The sequence below is a fragment of the Hipposideros armiger genome, unplaced genomic scaffold (assembly GCF_001890085.2).
Source record: "Hipposideros armiger isolate ML-2016 unplaced genomic scaffold, ASM189008v1 scaffold_508, whole genome shotgun sequence".
In the NCBI taxonomy this organism is placed as follows: Eukaryota; Metazoa; Chordata; class Mammalia; order Chiroptera; family Hipposideridae; genus Hipposideros; species Hipposideros armiger.
In genome coordinates, this window is record NW_017731858.1 from 230,202 (window position 1) to 253,765 (window position 23,564).

At 39.3% G+C, this 23,564-nt stretch overlaps 1 protein-coding gene and 1 pseudogene across 3 annotated transcripts in view; both read left to right on the forward strand.

Moving 5' to 3' along the window:
• The window catches only part of DOCK11 (dedicator of cytokinesis 11), a 207,103-nt gene that overhangs the window by 144,654 nt on the left and 38,885 nt on the right, over window positions 1–23,564 (forward strand). For all 3 annotated transcript variants that reach the window (XM_019667847.1, XM_019667846.1, XM_019667848.1), the window contains 5 exons: window positions 5,493–5,630; window positions 9,676–9,858; window positions 12,043–12,156; window positions 14,329–14,544; window positions 14,630–14,687. In XM_019667847.1, the coding sequence (XP_019523392.1) occupies window positions 5,493–5,630; window positions 9,676–9,858; window positions 12,043–12,156; window positions 14,329–14,544; window positions 14,630–14,687 (709 nt within the window). The remainder of the gene's footprint in view (window positions 1–5,492; window positions 5,631–9,675; window positions 9,859–12,042; window positions 12,157–14,328; window positions 14,545–14,629; window positions 14,688–23,564) is intronic.
• Window positions 15,614–21,756, forward strand: LOC109396199 (PC4 and SFRS1-interacting protein pseudogene; annotated as a pseudogene).

The window sequence follows — 23,564 nt, forward strand, 5'->3', positions numbered from 1 at the left end:
GGCAAGGGAAATAAAAGAACAAATTAACATATGGGATTACATCAAACTTAAAAGTTTTTTCACAGCAAAGGAAATCAAGAAAACAAAAAGGCAGCCTACTGAAAGGGAGAAGATATTTGCCAACGATATATCTGATAAGGGGTTAATATCCAAAATTTATAAAACACTCATTCAACTCAACTCAAAAAAACACAAACAACCCAATTAAAAAATGGGCAGAGATTATGAAGAGGCATTTCTCTAAAGAGGACATACAGATGGCCAACAGGCATATGAAAAAATGTTCAACCTCACTAATCATTGGGGAAATGCAAATAAAAACCACAATGTGATACCACTTCACTCCATTCAGGATGGCTACCATCAATAAATCAACAAACAACAAGTGCTGGCGAGGCTGTGAAGAAAAGGGAACCCTGGTGCACTGTTGGTGCGACTGCAGATTGGTGCAGCCATTATGGAAATCAGTGTGGAGGTATCTCAGAAAACTGGAAACGGAACTACCGTATGACCCAGCAATTCCATTCTTGGGTTTCTATCCAGAGAAACCCAAGACGCTAATTCGAAAAAATATGCACCCCTATATTTATTGCAGCGCTATTGACAATAGCCAAGACTTGGAAACAACCGAATTGCCCATGAGTAGATGGCTGGATTAAGAAACTGTGGTACATTTATACAATGGACTATTACTCTGCTATAAAGAAGAACGAAATCGTACCATTTGCGACAATGTGGTTGGACCTGGAGACTATTATGTTAAGTGCAATAAGTCAGTCGGAGAAAGACAAATACCATATGATTTCACTTACACATGGAATCTTAAAAACTGAATGAATGAGCAAAGTAAACAGAAGTTGTCTCAGAGATATGGAGGAATAACTGATGGTTGCTAGTTGGGAGGGAGTGGGGATGAGGGAGAAGGGGAAGGGATTAGACAGCATAGTTAACTAAAATATTCCCACAGGGATATGAAAGACAGTTTGAGGAATATAATTAATAATGTAAATATTTTGTAGCGTGTCAGATGGTCACATGTCTTGCTAGGTAGACCGCATCATGGATGGGGTAGAGGCTTGATCACTGCACCGTACACTTGAAGCTGATGTTGTATAATATTGTATGTCATCTATAAGTGAATATATATGTGTGTGTGTGTGTGTGTGTATATATATATATATATATATATATATATATAGTCATGGGATGTGGAGTATAGTGTGGGAATGGAGTCAAGGGAATTGTAATAGATATGTATGATATTGGGGGGGAGAAGTGGGGCGGCAGATTGGGGGAGGGAGGTTGTCACTTCGAGGGGTAAAAAGTATAACTACTGCACTGTGTTGTGTACAGCTGAAACTAATTATAAAAAATGTGTATTTCACAATAAAAAATAATTTAGGAAAATAAGGCTCACAGGGAGGTTAATGTCACATAGCTGGTCAGTGGCAGAATCAGTATTCAGATCCAGGCCAGTTATCACAAGAGTCCATCCTTCTAACCACTACGCCATGCTTGGAAGTTGACTAAGGAAACAGCCATAAAAATCTGAAACCATTCAGGGATTCTGGCTGACAATGTTACTATTAGATCTGTCACAACTTTGCATATTATTTTGGGGTATTTTTTTGTTGATTCTGGCCAAGTGGTAACCTGCTAATATCTTGAGGGATAGGACAGTAGGGCTGGAATAGTTATCCATTGCTTTCAAAAAACAAACAAAAAAGTTGACAAACCAATTGATACTTCTCTACAATTTGTTATTTCTTTTATGTCTCTCTTTTTGTCTTTTTATTATTTTTAATTAAAATTTATTGGGATGACAGTGGTCAACAAAACCACATAGGTTTCAAGTGTACAATTCTATAATACATCATCTATATATCGCATTATGTGTTCACCACACAGGGTAGTTCTTCATTGCATTATTTACAGTGGCCTAGACATGGAAACACCAGTGTCCTTCAATAGATGACTGGATAAAGAAGATGTGGTATATATACACAGTGGAATACTACTCTGTCATAAGAAAAGATGAAATATTGCCATTTGCGACAACATGGATGGATCTTGAGATTATTATGCTAAGCGAAATAAGTCAGACAGAAAACGTCGAGAACCACATGATTTCACTGATATGTGGGATATAAAACTGAAAACAACAAAGGAACAAGACAAAGAAACAAAGACTCATAGACACAACAGTTTAGTGGCTACCAGAGGGGAAAGAGGGAATGGGGAATGGTAGAAGAGGGCAAAGGGAATCAAATGTGTGGTGATGGAAGGAGAACTGACTCACTGTCTTTTGAAATACCAATCTAAAGTTTATTTAAACAGCTTTCCCTGACAATGTTTCAATTTTTTTTTTAAAGATTTTTATTGGGGAATTCGGGGATGGGAACAGCGCTGGGGAATTGGGGGAAGGGGAACAGACAAGTTGCTGTCCTTTTGTTCTTCAGTCTAGTTGTGGAGGACGTTGCTTCACTGGCCCAAGTTGGCACCATCATTGTGCTCTTCCCGGGCGAGGCAGATCAGTCGACGGCTTCTGGACGGCCGCTCACTGCGGCTGCTGGCTGCTCACGCTGGCTGCTGGCTACACATGGTAGCCCATGGCAACCCACTGTAGCAGGGTCTGCAATCTATGCTGTTGCTGGAGACTCACGGCAGCCCAGCTCCAGGTTGAGCTGTTGTTCAGCATCTTAGCTGTAGAGGGCAGTGTCACTGGCCCTCATATGTAGGATCCGAACCGGGGCCCTCTGCCGTCCCAAGCCAGCTCTTAACCAACGAGCCACTTGGCCGGCTCTATGTTTTCTTTTTTAAAATAATTTTTTTTAATTTTTCAGTTACACTTGACATACAATATTACATTAGTTTTAGTTGTACAGCATAGTGATTAGACATTTATACAACTTACGAACCGATCACCCCAATAAATCTAGTACCCGTCTGACACCATACATAGTTATTACAATATTATTGACTGTATTCCTTACACTATACCCTACACCCCCACGACTACTTTGTAACAACCAATTTGTATTCCTTAATCCCTTTCCCCTTTTTCACCCATCATACAACCTCACTCACATCTGGGAACCATCAAAATGTTCTCTGTATCTATGAGTTTGTTTCTGTTTTGTTTGTTCATTTATTTTCTTTTTTTGGATTCCACATGTAAGTGGAATCTTACGACATTTGTCTTTCTCTATATGACTTACTCCACTCGGCACAATACCCTCTAGGTCCATCCATGTTGTCCCAGATGGCAAGATTTCACTTTTTTTAAGGCTGAGTGAGTACCACTGCATTGTATATATGTACCACCTGTTTTTTTATCCAGTCATCCATTGAGGGACAGCCAGGCTGCCTCCACATCTTGGCCATTGTATGCTTTAGCAGGCTCTGGTACCTGCCCAGGCTGCCCTTTGGGTGTTTCGTTGTCGGAGACATCCGGGTGATGTCCCGCCTTGCTCCTGGGAGGGGCCCCGCAGCAAGCCAAGTTCAGCCACAGCCTGTGCCCTGCCCAAGGCCACCTGGCATGAGCAACAAAGGAATCAGCAGATGGCTGAACTGGGCTTGGAGGTGCCTCAAGAGGCTAAGCTGCGAACCAAGGCCAGCTGCTACTAGTGCTGGCCTTGGGGCTGCTCAGCAAGAGGTATGGAGCATGCCAAGGCCAGATGTTGCTTGTTTGGGTTTTGTGAGCATTTGGGAGGTTTTAGGAAAGTCTACAGAATGAGCCAAGACAGGCTGTTTGTATGGAAAAGCCGCTGGAAGCAGCTTTGGTCAGCTCACAGGTTGGGTGGGGTGGGGAATTACCATGGCGGGGTGAATGAATGGAGTTAGCCAGGTTGATGGGAGACTTAGATATGGCGGCCACTTGTGTCTGCACACCAGGAAGAGGGAGGGCGCAACAAAGAAACAATGGATTCTGCCAACATTTCTGTCTGGGAGAAAGCTGCCCCCTCCAGCCCTCACCCTGAAGCCAAATAACTCCTACGATTCAGACAGTCCCTGTAAGTCCCTGGCATCTTTACAGCTGCTTCCCCAGTGCTGGAGCTCAGAGCAAGTGAGTCCGTCAGTGAGTATGTCTGTGCGTGGTCCCTCGTCTCACTCAGCCACAACCTTGAATGGTTTGCACAGCCAGAAGTTGTAGAGACTTTTTCCAGCATTGGTACCCTGGGCTGGGGACTCCTTGCTCCTCTGGGGAGAACCTCCACAGCTGAGATAACCCTCCTGATTTTTAATTGCCCCACGTGGGTGTGGGACCAGCCCATTCCACATCTCTGTCCCTCCTACCAGTCTCAAGGTTGCTTCTACTGTATGTCATTAGTTGTACGACTTCTATTCAGTTAGACTTCAGGTGATTCTCAATGATGGGTTTTCTGTATAGTTTAGTTGTAATTTTGATGTGGTTGTGGAAGGAGGTGAATATAGCATTTATCTACTCTGTGATCTTGACTGGAAATCTTTTATGTCTATCTTTACGAGGAGCATTTAAATAATTTATATGGTCTGTTCAATTGTGATACCTATTATGTCTACTCATAGTGGATTTAATTTGTCATCAGTTGCTAAACATCTTATGCTCACTAAACATACTTTAAAAAGTAAATTGGCTAGTAGTCTTTTAATATAGGATTGGCATTTTCCTTAATTCTTACGTTATTTAGTCTCCCTCAGGTAAATACAAAGGCTGGTTACCTTGTATCCATTTTAAATTTACTGATTTCTCAATGGAGAAGTAATATGTTTAGATTAAAAGAAAATACTCTCGGGCCGCCTGGGTGGTGCGTTGGTTAAGAGCTGGCTTCGGGTGCCAGCTCTGAGCAGCAGGGCCCCGGTTTGGATCCCACATGAGGGCCAGTCACGCTGCACCCTCTACAGCTAAGATGGTGAACAACGGCTCGACCTGGAGCTGGGCTGCTGTGAGTCGTCGGCAACCGCGTCGGCTGCAGTGAAGCTACAGTGAGCGGCCGGCAGCCGGTGTGAGCTGCCAATAGCCGCTGTGAGTGACTGTCCAGTGGCCGGCAACCGATCTGCCTCACCTGGGAAGAGCACAGTGATAATACCAACATGGGGCAACGAAGCGACGTCCTCCATAGCCAGACTGAAGAAGCAAAGGGCAGCAACTTTTCTGTTCCTCTTCCCCAATTCCCCGATGCTGTCCCCCTCCCCCAATTCCCCAATAAAATCTTTAAAAGAAAAAAAGAAAATACTGTCTCCATACTGGTTCTGTATTGGTGTGTTACATTGCAAAAAATTTTTTTCTTGTGTTTAAAATGACATAATCATGTGTAGATGTAGTTTATGTAGCATTTTGAGATTTCCAAGTTGAAAGATGGCACCCATGTTTTAAAATTAAACCTTTTATTTTTATGAGACTTTCAAACAGTAGGTTTGACAAACAGGTATTGCTAAAGTCAGTTCTCTCATTCTTGGGGATGGGTGGCATAAACTATTTCTATAAAGTGTTTTTTCCCCATGTTTTGTAGAGCCAACTTTTAAATAACGATGGCCACAACCCATTAATGAGAAAAGTATTTGATATTCATCTTGCTTTCCTTAAGAATGGACAATCTGAAGTGTCGCTGAAACATGTATTTGCCTCACTGCGAGCTTTCATTAGTAAGGTAAGGAAAAAAACTTTATAACTGCTAGTGGGCTCACTTCAAGGCAAGAATGAAAGATGGGAAGGAAGATCATTGTGATGATGTCTATAAACCTCAGATACTGATGCCATTAAGTTAGTACTACCTTTGTAAATATAGATACAGAACACCCAAACACATAAAGAGGGTCAGATTAAGAATCCCCTGAAATCAGAATGTGCTTTTTATTTCACCTTGTCATTCCTTCCTTTTTCAGTTGGCTCCTTTGAAGAGTTCCATTTTCAAATTACCAAATTTGCCAGTTTTTCTTCTGTTTTGCTTCTTTTTAAAGTACTACCATGTCGAGGATATATAATCTGTTAGTGCACTCATGTATAAGCACTTCGAAAGGGGAGACCAAGTTTTGTAATTCCAGGGTCTTGTGTAATGTCTTGCAAATGGTAGACACTCAATGTGGAGTCAAGTAAATGAACCCTTTCGTTCAATGCTAACTGTATCTGGGGGCTGTAAATTTTCAGGCCACTTAACCTCATCTAATAAAAAACCTCAGGCTAGACTTAGGAATAAATATGACTGAAACAGCAAAGATTTCTTTCTGGTCTGCTTTTGATAACTTCTAAACGTAATAAAAAGCTTCATAAGCCAAGATGGAGTTAAAATTATGTAAAGGCACAGTGTAGGCCTTCCCCTGTGGTATGTATGACTCCAACAAGACAAATAAATTCAATTAATTGATTTGTGTAACAACATGACTAAACATGGAAAACTTTTTTGTTATCATTATTTGTATGGCAGCTTATTGCATTTAATTGATACAGAAATCAGGTGGATTTGATGGTTTTTTAATTGCTATTCTTTAATACACTTTTTGAATAAAGAAATACATGGAAAACTGAGTTCAATATAAGCATGTAAGAAACTAAGGGAAAGAGATTCAGAAATAATTCATTTAACAAGTGGTTACTGGGTAAGTACTAACTGGTGTTAGACACTGTGTTGGGGATATAGTCTGAGGGCTTATCGTCCTCTAGAGGGAAACCCACACACACACACGCAGGCACATCCATAAGTACCATTAGGATGAAAAGTACCCTTAGGGTGAAAGAAATTTATACAGCGAACTGACGGTGGGCAGGAGAACAAGGTTGGAAACACTCTGATTTAGAAAAAATTGCTCTGCAGCAGTGCAGCTAGGATTTAGTATGGATTCAGCAAGAGATGGGATCAAGAGGTAAATGGGGACCATATGAATATGTACTTGTCGTAGGAGTTAGACTTTATCTTTCAGGCATCAGGGAGCATCGAAGCAGCACAGATTTGTAGTAAGACATAATTAATATAGGCAGGGAAAAAGTCTCTTTAAAAAGTAGTGTGGATACCCTACAAAATCTTTACAACATTATTGATTATATTCTCCAAACTGTCTTTCATATCCCCGTGACAATCTTGTGGTTACCTATTTATCCTGTCTAATCCCCTCAACTTCTCCCTCATCCCCGCCCCCTTCCCATCTAGTAACCCTCAGTTTTTTCTCTGTATCTCTTGAGACTGTTTCTGATTAGTTTATTTATTCTATTCTTTGGATTCCACATGTAAGTGAGAGATCATATGGACATTGTTTTGTACTTCTGAAACTAATAAAAAAATCTACAGAAAATAAAAAAATAAAATATAAACATAAAAAGAGGTAGTGTGGAAAATGGATTGGTGGCAGTAATAAAGGTAGTAAGATGACTTGTCACAGTAGGCTAGATAAGATAGGAGAGCCTAATATAAGGCAGTGACAGTGGAGATGGAGTCAAAGACAGATACAAGACATGGTAAGGAGATAAAACTTATAGGATTTGTTCTTCGATTCACTGATTGGATGGTGGGATATGGTGGCTGATGTGAAATATAGGAAAAAGATGACATTAATGAGTTCTGTTTTGTGGACCTGTTGAATTTAAGGTGTCTAAGGGACATCCAGTTAGAGCTGCTGGGATTAATAGTTCAATACATAGATCTTTGCTCTGGAGAGAGATCAGGGTTAGAGAGCTAGATTTGGAGTCATTTTCCATCCATTCATGCATACTATATTTATTGAAGACCTCTCTGTCCAATACTGGACTACAAATACAACGGGAGAGATACAAAAGAAGCATAGTGTCTGCCCTCATGAAGCTTTCAGTCTAGTGGTGGGGCAGGGAGAGAAAAATAAACACGTAAATAAAATAGTAATTTTGACAAGTTCTAGGTGCTGAGATAGAGAATAATGATTTGTGGGAAATTCCTTGCTTTAGATAGGTTTGTCAATTTTAAAATGAGACCTGAAATATTCAAAGGGGCCAGCCATTTGGAAAGCTCAAGGAAAAACACTGGGGAGAAGCACATGCATATGCAAAGGCCTGGAGTTGGGAGAGAGCTTGACATTCTGGGGACTAAAAGGCCCAGTCTAGTTGGAGCATAGTGAACTAGGGAGATCCTCAGCACATGAGTGGTAGTTGAAGCCATGAAAGTGGTTTAATTTCCCCTGGAGAGTATGTAGAGGAGCAACAACAAGCAACACAAAGGTCAAGAGCAGTGTGTTGGAGAAAAACAACATGGATGCGGTTGGAAGAGGAATCATCAGTAAAGGATATGCGAGGGAACAGTCACAGAAGTAGGAAGAAAGACAAAAAAGAAGGATATCATGGAAGCCAAAGGAGAAAAGAGTGTCAACATTATTATGAGATACAGAGTGGTTGAATAAAATAAAGGGGAAAGGGAGTCCATTGGAATTGACGGTGAGGAGGTCATCGATGATTTTGGCCATTGCCTACACAGAGAAGTGATATAGGTAGACTTATTATAGTGGATTAACTACATTACAGCTATGCCCTCCCATATACCTTTATTTTCATACTAGAATATCTTGCCCAGCAAGATTTGGTTTAATCTGGAGAAACTGGATGAGATTTCCTGATTGCCCATCAGAACACATTTAGTAAACATTCATTATCTGCATAGCATTGCACTCGTGTTAAGGTGATAAAAAGATGGTGGATTCCTATAACATGGGTTTAAATGAAAGATTCCCAAGAAATTATTTTGAAAAGGCTGGCCCTCTAGCTTCATACTGCCCGAAAAAAAGCATCCGTTGTGTACCCTGAAGCAGCTTACTACTTGCTTGCCTAGACATGTACACATGGGAGATTGTAATAAGCCTTTGTTGTACGAGTGTATAGCTTATCCTCTACAAAGCTGAATACATTTTCAAAGTAACAGCCACTTAGCCATTTTGAGGATTAGGTAGTCACTTTGTATTCTTTTTCTATGCCAAAATGTAGCTTTTTAAAAAATTATAGTTGACATACAATATTATATTAGTTTCAGGTGTACAACGTATCATTTGACATTTATATTCCTTAGGTATGATCACCACAGTAAGTCTAGTAATTACCTGTTGCCATACAAAGTTCTCACGATAATATTGACTAATGTTCCTACTCGAAATATATCTTAGTCAACACTATTTTATGAGTTGAGGATGCACGTGTGTATGTTCGTGTCTGGACACTTTATCTATACCCCATTTTGTTAAAAGATCAACTTTACTTGCTGAACAGATTCCCATTATAATTTTTTATTCAGAATTTGGAAGTTCATAATATAAGGAACTGTTTAAATATAAAGCAAAAGAGTAAGTAATGCAGATTATCCTTCCCATTTTTAAGGCCCAAATTGAGACCTGTCAAACATTTATCATTTCAGTCATTCATTAATTTAGTATATATTATCGAGAACCTACTTATCTTTTCCAGACCATCATCAATTCTTCTCAGATCTGTAGCATTTATAGTCAGTACCTCACATTTTCGCAGTGATTTGTATACTGACTTGAATTGCTCTGTCATTGACACATGCTTGTCTTTACATTTTTAACTAGTTCAGAATCTCTAGAGCAGAGCCCTAGTCTTATGTTCATTATGTATCCTCAAAGCACCTAGCATAGTTTAGGGAAGAGTGTAGTAGGCACTTTAATAGTTGATTGATTTTTATGATTGGGTTTTCAGATACTTATTTATGTTTTTTTTCTGTTCTTTAGTTTCCCTCAGCCTTTTTCAAAGGAAGGGTAAACATGTGTGCTGCATTTTGCTATGAGGTTTTAAAGTGCTGCACCTCGAAGATTAGCTCAACCAGGAATGAAGCATCTGCACTTTTGTATCTTCTGATGAGAAACAACTTTGAATATACCAAAAGGAAAACCTTTTTGAGGACACATCTTCAGGTCAGTGAAAATCAAAGCTCGTCTTTCTTCTATTCAACCTTTAGCCTCTAGTTTAAGATCCAGAGCTATCCAGTCCAATACAATTACTATTAGCCACATATGGTCATTTAGCACTTGAAATGTAGCTAGTCCAAATTGAGATGTGCCATAAATACAAAAAACACATTGGCTTTTAAAGCCTAGGTACCAAAAAAAGTAAAATTCCTCAATCGTTTTATGTTGAGTATAGGTTGAAATGATATTTTGGGTATATTGGGTAAAATAAAATATATTAAAATTCACCTGTGTCTTTTTAACATGGCTACTAGAAGTTTAAAATTACATACATGGCTCACATAATATTTCTATTGGACAGCATTGCTCTAGGGTACAGGTGTTAAGAGCATAGACTCCATTTCAGATTCCAGAACTACCACACACTGTGTGACCTTGAGCAAGTTACTTCCTTAGTCTGTCAGTGACTCAGTTTCTTCATATGTAAAATAGTGGTAAATATCTGTACCTACCTCATAGGATTGTTGTGAGGATTAAATGAGATGATTAAATAACGAACAAAACACTTGTTAAATATTCTGTGACAGGTGATTTAATATACATTGTGGTTCTCATGTTCCAGCATGCCCAGTAAGGGGAAAATGAGAGAAGCCTCAGGTGTAGTGGAAAAAGCATGAACTTTAGAATCACACCTACTTGGGCTGAATCATAGCTCAGCGAGTTATTGACTATGTGACTCTAGGCAAAATCCTCAATCTTTCTTAACTATTTGCCTCATTTATAAAATGAGGCCACGTTTATATTTTACCTTGCAGGGTTATCTTGAGGTATAAAACTAAAGTGTGCGCAGTGTGAGGCACAGAATAAACTTAGTACATGATGGTTGTTAATTCAGCATCTGCACATTTTTCTGCTTATTTGATGAAATAACTCTGAACTATAGTTGGGACTTCTTGGCTCAATAGACCTCTTTGTAATATGGGAAATCCTTGGTCATATTTATATCTTCACTGCCGTGGTCGGTCCCAGTGGAGCTGTTTATTGGAGATTGGGTTATAAATGAGGAGACAGCCATAAGCAGGTTTTTAGAAATGTCAGCAGTAATGTGGAAATCCAATAAAAGTATATTCTTCCTGTAAAAATCTGCAATATAATTACTTTGGATACTAGGGCCGGCATTATATGTTAGGGCTTTTTATATCATTTCACCTTTATACGAGGTGTCACTTGACTACCATCTTCCTCCAAAACATTTCTGCAATTGTGCCAGCATGTCTGAAATTCCCCATTAGGGTCAGTTCGCTCGAGTCCTTTATTCAAATATAAATGAATTAATAAATGTGAAGACATAGAACCATGTCTGGCACATAGTAAGTGCTTGATAAAGGGTTAATTAGTGTTGCTATGATCATAATCTCTTGAATCCTCAGCACAGCTCTATAAAATAGGTATTATCATTCCCATATTACAAATGAGGAAAAGTGAGGCACAGAAGGGTCAAGTAACTTTTCTGAAGCCACACAGTGAGTAATTGATAAAATCAAGATTTGAATATGAGGCAGTTTGACTCTAGAGGCTGTACTCATAGCTCCTACAGTATCCTGCTTCCCAAGGAGCCAGGTAAAGCATCCAGCCTTTAGCACCTTAGCATGAATCATTTAGGTGTTCCTCCAAGGGATCCTGAGATATTAAAAAGAACCGTCAAAAGCCACTATGTATACTTCTGTCTAAACAGTCAGAAATAAAGAAGGGGGCTGAGATGCTAGAGTTGGGAGTCTAGCACACTGAAATAGACTATAGTGAAAAGGAATGAGAAACCATCGAAGAGAACGTCATTTGTTCCCAACGCTGCTATAGCTCTTACCTAGCAAGCATATTCAAAATGGAGACCTGACACTGTTGTTTCAGTTCACTATTATGGGACAGTTTTGGATCTAGCTGTACTATGAGTTTTGAAAAAATTTTCACATCTAACCAGGAAAAGTCCCAATAAAATTTGAAATTGGAAACTTGGAAGTTATTTCAATAGAATAATTTAAACCCCTCATGCCTGAAGAAATTAGATTATAATTGAACTTTGTATAATCTTTAAGACATTTCAGATGAGTGCTTATAGGGTTATACAAAGATGAAAATAAACAGCATTTGTTCAAAAGACATTTGAAAAACAATGTTTGCTTCTTCCCACAGATAATAATTGCTGTAAGCCAGCTGATCGCTGATGTAGCACTGAGTGGAGGCTCAAGATTTCAGGAGTCTTTATTCATTATCAATAATTTTGCAAATAGTGACAGACCTATGAAGGTATGTTTTCACTTCAGATAATAAACTACAACCCCCTCACTGTCAGGGAAGTTTACACTCCTAGAGTTAAACTGTCATTGGATTCATAACTTTTGATAAAATAGTGTGTATAGAATGTAAACTTCATGAGCCAAGAGTTTGTCTTGTACAGCACTGTATCTCTAGCACCTAGAACACTGCCTGGTACATAGCAGATATTTAATATTAGGTGATTGACTCTACTGTGTATCCACAGTTTAGTAGGATTTGAAGTTTTTTTCTGGGCTTAATTTCTAAACTTGCTCAGGAAGTAAATGGATCCTTTCTTAGCAGTTGTTACCATTTTGTAATATTGGTTAATTAAGCACTGAGTTTGAAATTTCACAAAATTTCTCTTCTTAGAGCTGCTAACAGCTGCCTGATCCATTACCAACCGATAAGGAATGATGCAGAAGGGATTTATTATTTGATGACTTTCTGAGTTTCTGAGATTGTGGGTTGCCAGAGACACTTACTGGCACACCCAAAGACCACCGTTCCTCTTTCTTACCTATCTGTTTAAAACCTCTAACATTGTCAAAATTCATTTGTTGTTTTGTTGCATGGAGAGCAGGTTCTGATCTTCAGTGCTGCATATATACAAAAGAAGAGGAATCCTTTGCCAGTAGAGGACTTTTCCTCCCAGAGGAATTATCCCCTTTCTTGGGAAAGGTCATCTTCTAGCATAATGTGGCAATATTATGTAAAATCTGAAAAAAAAGTTCACCGTCGTAGCACACTTGACGTTTGGAACATCTGTAGGCTCCATGGAGGAAAATAAAAATTCCCACAGGAACATTGTTTAGACTTAAAAAAAGCACTGAGTAGTGCCAGCCATCCTTAGGCTGGGAAAGTTTGCTTTCCAGCCAGTTCTGCTGGTTCCCCAGGAGATCAGTATATGTTCCAACTAATTCCATGAGTACAGAAACAACTTCTGTCATGTAGGATCTTTTATTCATACTCTAAGAGTTTATTTTACCAGTTGTTACCATCCTTAAGTCCATGTTATATAAAAGTTGGATTAGTAACTTTTTCAAAATAAATGGAGTCTCTTTTGGCTCTCCTTGATAAGGAAATCATTTTCATGACTCATTTCTGAAATGACTCAGTTTTATTCTGATAAGGCATTTACTACCAATAAACCCTGTTACAACAAAGTATGCCTTTCCCCCAGTAAATGAAATCTCTTTTAATGTATAAGAAGGGACTTTAAGTATATAATTATTCTTTTTAAAGGGATCAAGAAGGCACTTCTGAAAACCATTTCCTCCACATTTGGTTATATTCACACTGAAAGCTCTGTAACCCTTATAATTGTCCCGTATTCACCTTGTTTGAATGATACCGGTAATTGGGATTACTCCAGTGGGGTTAAGAGGAAGTGATAGGACTATCTTAATGGCCAGAATAAAGAGGAAACTCTAACTTAGTGATTTTGGAGGACAAAAACCAACACTTTGAGAGAGGTTAATTATCTCTTTAGAGTGTTCTGTGATTCATAACCTCTTTTATTTGTGTAAGTGGACAGTTTTGTAGTATGGTTTTCACCTTAGTGTATGTGGTAGTCGGTGGGTGGGATGGGTATACTTGTCAGTATTGAAGAGTGGCTAAGATCACTAGCTCTGGAGCCAGAATCCCTGGGTGTAAATCCTGTCTCTGCTACTTCTTAACTTCGGTGTGCCTAAGTATTTCATTGGTCAAGTGAATTATGATATACTAAATTCACAGGATTATTGTAAAAATTAAAACCTGTAAAGCACCCAGATCACTGCTTGGTACATAGTATGCTGTCAATTTTTAGTTACTGATGTAACTAAAGTTACACAATATGGTGAATATAGATTACTCTCATTGCTGTAGAATTCACAGTGGAGTGGCTGAGGTTCAAAACCAGGTACTCTGGGTCCAGAATCCATGCTTTTCTCTCTTGTGAATGTACTGCCATCAAGTTTAGAGCCTTTGAATCCTGAGCTAGTTGGATATTTTAAAAACAATTAAAGTTCTTTAGATATGCCATATGCCACGAACTAAGAACCAAATACCAAGAATAATAACAAGGAGGAAAAATCGTATGTTATTCCCAGGATTGAATGCTGAGGCTTAGAGCACTTTGATATTATTGATAAATATGTCTTTTGTTTGTTTTGAAATTAGGCAACTGCTTTTCCCACAGAAGTCAAAGATTTGACCAAGAGAATCCGTACCGTTCTTATGGCCACTGCGCAAATGAAGGAGCATGAAAAAGATCCTGAAATGCTAATTGATCTCCAGTATAGCTTAGCCAAGTCCTATGCAAGCACCCCAGAGCTCAGGAAAACCTGGCTTGATAGCATGGCCAAGATTCATGTAAAAAATGGAGATTTTTCAGAGGTGACTACTTAAAAGTTTTGTTCTAGATACAACCATACCAAACTGCTGGAACACATTCTTATACTTCTTTGTCATCCTTTTTCAGGCAGCAATGTGTTATGTCCATGTAGCAGCTTTGGTCGCAGAGTTTCTTCATCGAAAAAGTAAGATCTTTCTGTTCTTAGAGGTGGGGAGAATTTCAGTTAGTGTAATAGTTTTTATCTTTGTAGCTTGCAACTACAAATATGATATAATTGATCTTTGAAAAATATGTTCACCTTTAGCCTCATTCAGTGTTAAAACAGAAGCTGTTACTAAAAATACTGGATAGTTCATTTTGCCGTCTGCTTTTGTTAAGAGTACAAGAATAAGTTAAATAGCACAGGGCCAGGCCTGATGTCCAGTGTTTATTTTCCAAGACTGTCTCCCTGGAAGACTGCCACAAATAAAATTCTTCTCAGAGCTCATGAGAAGCTCTGGATAATACCAATCACTTACTTTCCCCTCATCTGCCTCAAGTTTGCCAGCAACTGCCCACAGATGATATCTCCACAGCCACTTTGGTGCAAAAGTACCTTAATATTAAAGGGAGTCAGCACATCAGGAAGTGGCCAAATAAGACATCCCTTGTTTTATTCCACCCCCCAACAAAATTAGGCATCTGTCCATGGACAAAAGTGCCTTTTGGGAGGCTATGAGATCCAGCACCATATTCCAAGGGACCTGGGAGGAATGTCGTCCACCTTTGCATCAGATAAGAGACAGACAGACCTTGGTCCTGGCTGTGGACTCTGCAGGGGCCTGTGAACTGGCTTTAGCCCCTCTCAGCTGCAATCCGGGAGCCCCGGAAGAACAGTCTTAGATAATCACCCGTGGACAAGAGAACCTTGATGGGAGTCCAGGAGTCCAGTGGAGAAGTTTCAGCATGCTGATGGAGAAAAAAAACCAAACCAGTTTAGATATGTTGGAGAGGGCAATAGGAACCATTTGACTTGACTCATGCCACCCATTCCCCAAGGTGGAATACACAGCTGAGAGCCAAGAGAGAACGTCTCACCCGTGATTTCTTCTGCGGGGAAAGTGAGACCACATGCGTGGGCACCGGGCTTCCCTGCCGTGCAGGGCGTTGCCAAAGAAGCCCGTTGCTCTCCTGCCCCATCCTGAGGACGGAGTCGTGCGCTTTCTGACTGGGGGACAGGAAGAGGCTGGGAAAGTGGCAGGTAGCACTCTCAGAGGGCATTCAATGGACACGGACCCTACCACTGGCATTGTGGACTATCAAGAAGCCTGCGAACAAGCTGCGAGGGACACTTAGCCCGTGGATCCCCCCAAATGGCTCATAAGCACTCCTAGTGCTCCATAAACCTCAGCCACACTCCCCCATCCTGCCGCTGGCTTCCTATGCATGTTCCTGATGGTTGTGAGAGCAAGCTTTGTTAGATGTGCATGTGTAGAAATTCACCTTCCGGAATCTGGGGGCCAGGAAGAGAACACAAACTTGAGCTTTAGCACCACCCTTAGGAAAGTAAAAGGGAGGCTATTAGCATCTGGCCTGGTGTGTTGCATAATGGAGAGAAGGCATACATGCTTCAGAATTCTGCCACAAGAGAGAACAAGAAGTATGGAACAGATGTTTCCCTGGAAGGCCTATGAAAGCTTCAGAATCCCTTGCAGGGCACCTGGAAGGTATTTCCCTCACAACGTCAGTCAGTAAGAATGGTTGGAAGAGATTGCTACTTCATACATGAAGACAGTAATGCAAGACTTCAAGGAACGTGAAAAATAAAGGAAATGTGACACCACCAAAGGATCGCAATAATCTTCCAGTAACCACACTCAGAGACAAGGAGATCTGTAATTTACCTAATAAAGAATTAGAAATAGCTATTTCAAGGAAGCTCAATGATGCAAAATAAAATAAAAGGGCAATTTAATGAAATAAGGAAAGCTATACATGAGCAAAGTGAGGTTAAACAAAGAAAAAGAAATCAGAGAAAAAGAGCCAAATGCTTGAGCTGAAGAATACAATGAATAAGTGAAAAATGCAATAGAGGGCATTGCCAGCAGAATGGATCATGGATCAAGCAGAAGAAATAATCTATGCATTAGAAGAAAGGACCTTTGAAATTATCCAGTCAGGAGAGCAAAGAGAAATGAATGAAAAACAGTGAAGAATGCCTACGATGTCTGACAATTAAATTCGTGAACTTGTTGCAGTGATGTTGCTAACCTTTTTTTAATATTGGAAGGATTGCTCATTATGAATTTGTACCAATTGGACAAACAGTTAACGAGGTTTACTATTTGGAAGTGCTGAAAAGGCTGCATGAAAAAGTTAGACAAGGGGGCCGGCCGAATGGCTCAGTTGGTTAAGAGCGCGAGCTCTGAGCAACAGCGTCACTGGTTCGATTTCCACATGGGCCAGTGAGCTATGCCTGAGCTGAGCTGCCACTAAGCTGCCAACAGGTGGCAGGATGGCTCAGCTGATGAGAGCACGTGCTCCTAACAGCAAGGTTGCTGGTTAGATTCCCGCATGCATCCCACCCCCACACCCCCACAACTAAGACTGAACATGCCACCTCGAGCTGAGTGGCCACGAGCTGCCGATGGGTGGCCGGATGGCCACTGGACTTGGAACTGAGCTAGCTGTACCCTCTACAACTAAGACTGAAGGACAACAACTTGGCTATTCCCCTTCCCCAATTCCCCAACACTGTTCCCCTTCCTCAATTCCCCAATAAAATCTTAAAAAAAAAAGACGAAAATGCCCTGAACTTTTTGCCAACAGTTCATGGCCCTTGCATCACGACAATGCAACAGCTCACACAGCACTGTCTGTAAGGGAGTTTTTAGCCAGTAAACAAATCACTGTATTGGAACACCCTCCCTACTCACCTGATCTGGCCCCCAATGACTTCTTTCTTTACCTGAAGATAAAGGAAATATTGAAAGGAAGACATTTTGATGCCATTCAGGACATCAAGGGTAATACAATGACAGCTCTGATGGCCATTTCAGAAAAAGTTCCCAAATTGCTTTGAAGGGTGACTAGGTGCTGGCATCGGTGCATAGCTTCCCAAGGGGAGTGCTTCAGAAGTGACCGTAATGATATTCAGCAGTGAGGTATATACCACTTTTTCTAGGGTGAGTTTGTGAACTTAATTGTCCAACCTCGTATGGTATTTATGTGATACCATTGAAACAATGTTCAAATTATTGTAGTCCCAAAAGAGAGTGAGAGAGACAGAAAGCACATTTAAAGAAATAATGGCTTGAGAACCTCCCAGATCTGGGGAGTGATTTGGACATCCAAGTTCATGAAGCTCATAGAACCCCCAACAGACTCAATGTAAAGAGACCTTCTCTAAGTCACATTATAATGAAACTGTCAAAAATGAAATACAGAGAGAAGCCTAAAGGCAGCAAGAGAAAAGAAGCTGTAACTTACAAGCGAACCCCATAAGGCTATCAACAGTTTTCTCAGCAGAAACCTTATAGGCCAGGAGAGAGTGGAATGATGCATTCAAAGTGCTGAAAGGAAAAAAAACTGCCAACCAGGAATACTCTACCCAGCAAAGTTGTCCTTCAGAAATGAAGGACAGCTAAAAACTTTGTGAGCTCCCCAACCCCCAAAAAAGCTGGAGGAGTTCATCACCACTAAACCTACCTCATAGGAAATGCTGAAAGAAGTTCTTCAAGCTGAGATGAAAGGATACTAATTAGTAAAATGGAAACATGTGAAAACAATCTGTATGAATGTGTAAAGAAGATATTGGACATGTATACAACAGAATATCATTCAGCCATGAAAAAGAAGAAAATCTTGCCATTTGTGACAATATGAATGCACCTTGAGGGCATTATGCTAAGTAAGTCAGAGAAAGACAAATACTGTATGATCTCACTTATATGTGGAATCTAAAAAAGCTAAACATGTAAAAACAAAGTAGAATGGTGGTTACCAGGGGCTGGGGGAAGTGAGATGTTATTCAAAGGGCACAAACTTCCACTTATAAGATGAAAAACTTCTAGAGATCTAATGTATAGCATAGTGATTATAGTTAACAATAGTGTATTACATACTTGAAAGTTGCTAGGAGAGTAGATCTTAAATGTTCTCACCCCACCCCATCCCCACTCCCCGCAAATAGTAATAATGTGTGGTGATTAACACTACTGTATTAATTTTGATATATAAAATCAACACATACACCTTAAACTTATACAGTGTTATATATTAAAAAAATTGATTGGCAATGGACATTGCAAAGAAATCTTCCACTGTCTATCATAATAGCCAAACTACTTCCTTTAAGGTGGTTGAATGAGTAATGTTAGGTCAAAATGAAACCACCTAATAGGAGTCATATCACTCTGGATTTGGCTATGAGAACACAACCATGTTTGTTTAGTTTTGTTTTGTTTTTTAATTCCAGAATTCCTACAATTAACTATATATCTTTTATTTCACATCTGAGACCCAGTGTCTGATTGCCTCGTATAATTCCACCCATGTGAATAATGTTCTTCTAAAAAGAGTCTTCCCAAACATGGTGTCATGACTAAAATGTCGATTCATTTTACTTATATTTTAAATTAACACTTTCTGTTTGATATTGAAAAATTTTGAACCATCCGTTTGTTTGAAATTGATATACTCTAGTGTTCTCCTTGTAGTACATGTATGGTTTTAAAAGGGAGAAAAAGATTATCAGAAGAAAAAACCATTAGAGGGTTTTTTTGTACGTCACTGGTCTGCCTGTGAAATTACAGTAAAACTAAATATTGAAGTTGAACACCTGCAATTCCAAATAAACTGAAAAATACCAGAACCCTAAATATGGTTAAATAAAATTTTAGCACTATATTTCAGATAAATTAGGTTAATACTTTCTAACCTTTTAATTAATATAAATCTGAAATATGAGTTTTATGTCCACAGTACCCTCTAGATAATGAAAATAGTTTAAAATATTAAAATATTTCCCTATAATTTTTCCACAAGTGCAAAGGCCCTAAAGCTAAGCAAAAGTCAAGAATTATTTATTTTCATTATCAGTCCTTAAGCTTTAGATATATATCTATAGGATTGAACAAAATAACAAGTAAAATAGAATATACATGTTGCTGCGGTTTTTTAGATGTTAGTTTCAGGCAGCTAGCCTGAATACCAAACAATGTGACGTGTTTCAACAAGTGGAAATAGTGCTTTAAACTAATAATTTAAATATTTATTTTATAATACCTTCAAGATTTTCTAGACTTTATCCTTCATAGAAATCAAAGAGGCCTTCTCTGATTAGGAAAAAATGACGTTTTGCATTTTAAACAAAAAGTAATGTTTAAGAGAAGTTTACATATTTATTTACAGGTGCCATTTATTTTTAAACCTGGAAAATTCTACTTGGTTAAAGTGGGAAACCTTATTCTAAACTTGTGGCAGCAGGAAAATCCTCAGGGTTTTTCCCCCTTAGAGTCAATCATTCAGGTAATCCAAAACTTTTGATAGGGAGAAAGAGAAAGGCAGAAAAGCAAGTAGAAACCGAGGAGGCAGGAGGAGTGTGACAGCAACAACATCTCTTAATTGAAAATTGAGTCCTAAAAGATGACCTGCAGCTACAGAAGTCAGAATTCCAAAATCAAGAGACAGGCCCCAAATGGTAAAACAGGCCTGTCCTTCAGAGAGGGACACGGTAACTGAGGAGGACAAAAGTAAGCAAAAGGGGCAAGAGGGAAAAAAAACTAAAAAGAAGCTTAAAAATGATGAAGAAGGCCGGAAGGAAGAAGATAAGCCAAGAAAAGAGCCAGACAAAAAGGGGGGAAGAGAGAGGTTGAAGTAAAAAAGAAAATTTTAGCTAAAACAAGGGTTACATCACCCTCTGATTCTGAAGAGGAAGGAGATGATCAAGAAGATGAACAGGAAAGAAAAAATAAGTGGAAGAAACATTCAGAGTGTTCACAGAAGGAATATACTAAGAGGCCAACATGAGAAAGAAACAGCAAATAGAAAATGCAAGCAAGAGGAACAAATAGAAACTGAGCAGCAGAATAACAATGAAGGAAGAAAGCCAGAAGTTAAGAAAGTGAAGTGAGAAACATCAATGGATTCTCGAATACATGCTGAAATTAAAAATTCACTTAAAGGGGGGCCGGCCGAGTGGCTCAGTTGGTTAAGAGCTCGCTCAAGAGTTTGAGCTCTGAGCAACAGCGGTTCAAGTCCAGCCCGAGCTGAGCAGCCGCTGAGCTGCCAACAGGTAGCAGGATGGCTCAGCTAAAAAAAAAATTTCACTTAAAGGGGCCGGCTGGGTGGTGCAGTTGGTTAAGAATGCGAGCTCTGAGCAACAGGGTGGCCGGTTCGATTCCCACATGGGCCAGTGACTCGCCCAAGCTGAGCTGCTGCTGAGCTGCCAACAGGTGGCAGGATGGCTCAGCTGGTGAGAGTGCATGCTCTTAACAAGGGTGCCTTTTTGACTCCCGCATATGCTGGTGGGCTGTGCCCCCCCACAACTAGATTGAAAGTGGCGACTAGACTTGGAGCTGAGCTTGCGCCCTCCACAACTAAAATTGAAGGACAACAACTTGACTTGGAGCTGATGGGTCCTGGAAGAACACAGTGTTCCCCTTCCCCAATAAATGCCTTTAAAAAAATAAAAGAAAGAAAGAAAAGAAAAGAATTTGCCTCTGCCAGAATTAGAACTGAAAAAAAATTCACTTAAAATTGATAATCTTGATGTGAACAGATATATTGAGGCCTTGGATGAACTTGCTTCACTTCAGGTCACATGGCAACAATCTCAGAAACACACTGAGATAATTATAACGCTGAAAAAAATATGGCAATTCAAAGTGAGTCAGATATCATGGAGAAGTCTACAATGTTGTATAACAAGTTTAAGAACATGGTTTTGGTTGTTGAAGGAGATTCTGTAATCACGTAAGTGCTAAATAAATTTGTTGTGGAACAAAGTTGGCATGGCACGAAAAAGCAAATAAAACCAAGGACTAAGGGAAGACAGGGCCAAAGAAAAAGCTAGAAAAGGAACAGACAGGATCATAGACTCTAAATGGAGGACCTGATGCTCAAGACAGTAATCAACCACAACATAATGGAGATGGCAGTGAAGAAAGCAAAGGTGAGGCCAGCAGTAAGACAAAGCCATCCAGTGAAGAGAGACTGAAGGATTTCTGAAGGACTCTACACTAGATAATGAGGTTGACATACCTGGAATATAAAGAATATTTGAGACGTTTGTAATGGTTTTCATTTGAAATATTTAGACTGCTGAAAGTTTTGAATTTTCCAACATATGGTTTGATGTTAAAAACTTATTTTGAGGGAGAAAATACCATTATTTTTGTTTAAAAGTAATTAAAAATTGCCTAATTGTACATATGCAGTATTAACAGCTACGTTATACAGTAAATGTGAAAGAAAATCCATTTAGGAAATGTTCAACTGCTTTTCCAGACATTGTTTATAACATTTTCAATTAGTGTGTGTATATTAATGAGTAAGTGATAGTAGGAAGAAAGTTATATTTTTAAAACTGCTGCTTGTACAAATGTTTCCTCTTTTCCCGAATTCCATGGGTTTTATGCATAGTTTTTACAAATCTTGGATTTGCCCGACTGTCTTTTCACTGTTCGTAGGTTTTGGAGAAGTTAGCATTTTTACAGTAGGCAAAATGTTACTTCTATACAAATACTCCTTCTTTCAAAAGTTACTCTCACAGTCTACGTAGTGTTACATTATCCTACTGATTTGCAACAACGTTGTCTGTATGCCTTTTTGTATGACAACTAGATACCCAACTGCAATGGAACTAACAATTCTACAGGGTACAAGACTCATGTTAACATTTGGAGGTAATTTAATTTTGTGGCTGGGAATTCAGTGCAGAGAGCAGAATGGTTGTATATAGGAATGCTCTGTTTTTACGGTTAGGTATCTAAGATCCTTTACAGCCATTATTAGTTGCTGAAACTGAAAATGATAAAAGTTTTTTTTTGAGATATTTCTGAATTTTTTAAAAAGTCACACTCATTAAGGAAGTCACTAAATAGTATTTTTTAATTGAAAAACAACCCATTCTGCTTATGCAGTAAATAAAAGTAAATGCTATATAAGGAAACTAGCCTATTTGAAAACATGGCTATATTAGAAAATAATTTATATTTCTGTATCACACACATGACAGGATTACAAAATGTGGAACCAGTGCTCTGAGGCAGTAGACAAAGTAAACAAGTACTTTTTGATAGTTTGTATGTTCATGTATATGGACTAAATTTAAATTAGGGTGAACCAAGGTTAATACAAAATTTAAGGGTAACTTAACAGATACCATTTCTAAGATATTTTGATTTAGGTCAGTGGATGGTTTTTAGTAGCTAGAAGGCACTTCTCATGTTTTGAAACTATGAATATGGGGAAAAGGATTTTAACACTTCAGTGTTTGCATGTGATGTGTATTACATGTATATGCTGTGACCTCTCCGAAAATTGTTTTCATCTATAGGAAAATTGTTTTCATCTATAAAAGTTCGAATTATTTAAATTACTGGAGTGTTGCTTTTGAGAGGCCTTACAATGGAACCTAGGACCCACTGTTTTGAGGGAACTCTTGCTAGTATATCTGTTTGGTCTTTAATACAATTAAAATCTGGATAGTTATTCTAGTTAACCCGTAAGTGTCAAGATGTAAACTTGTTTTTTTTTCTTGTTGTTGTTTTTTTTTAAAGATTTTTTTATTGGGGAATTGGGGGGATGGGAACAGCGCTGGGGAATTGGGAGAAGGGGAACAGACAAAACAGAACGTTTTGGTCTTTAGTCTAGTTGTGGAGGATGTTGCTTCACTGGCCCAGGCTGGCACCATAATTGTGCTCTTCCCGGGTGAGGCAGATCAGTCGCTGGACAGCTGCTCACTGCGGTTGCTGGCCGCTCATGCTGGCTGCTGGCTACATACGGTAGCCCATGGCAACCCACTGCCACAGGGGCTGCAGCCTATGCCGTCGCCGGCGACTCACGGCAGCCCAGCTCC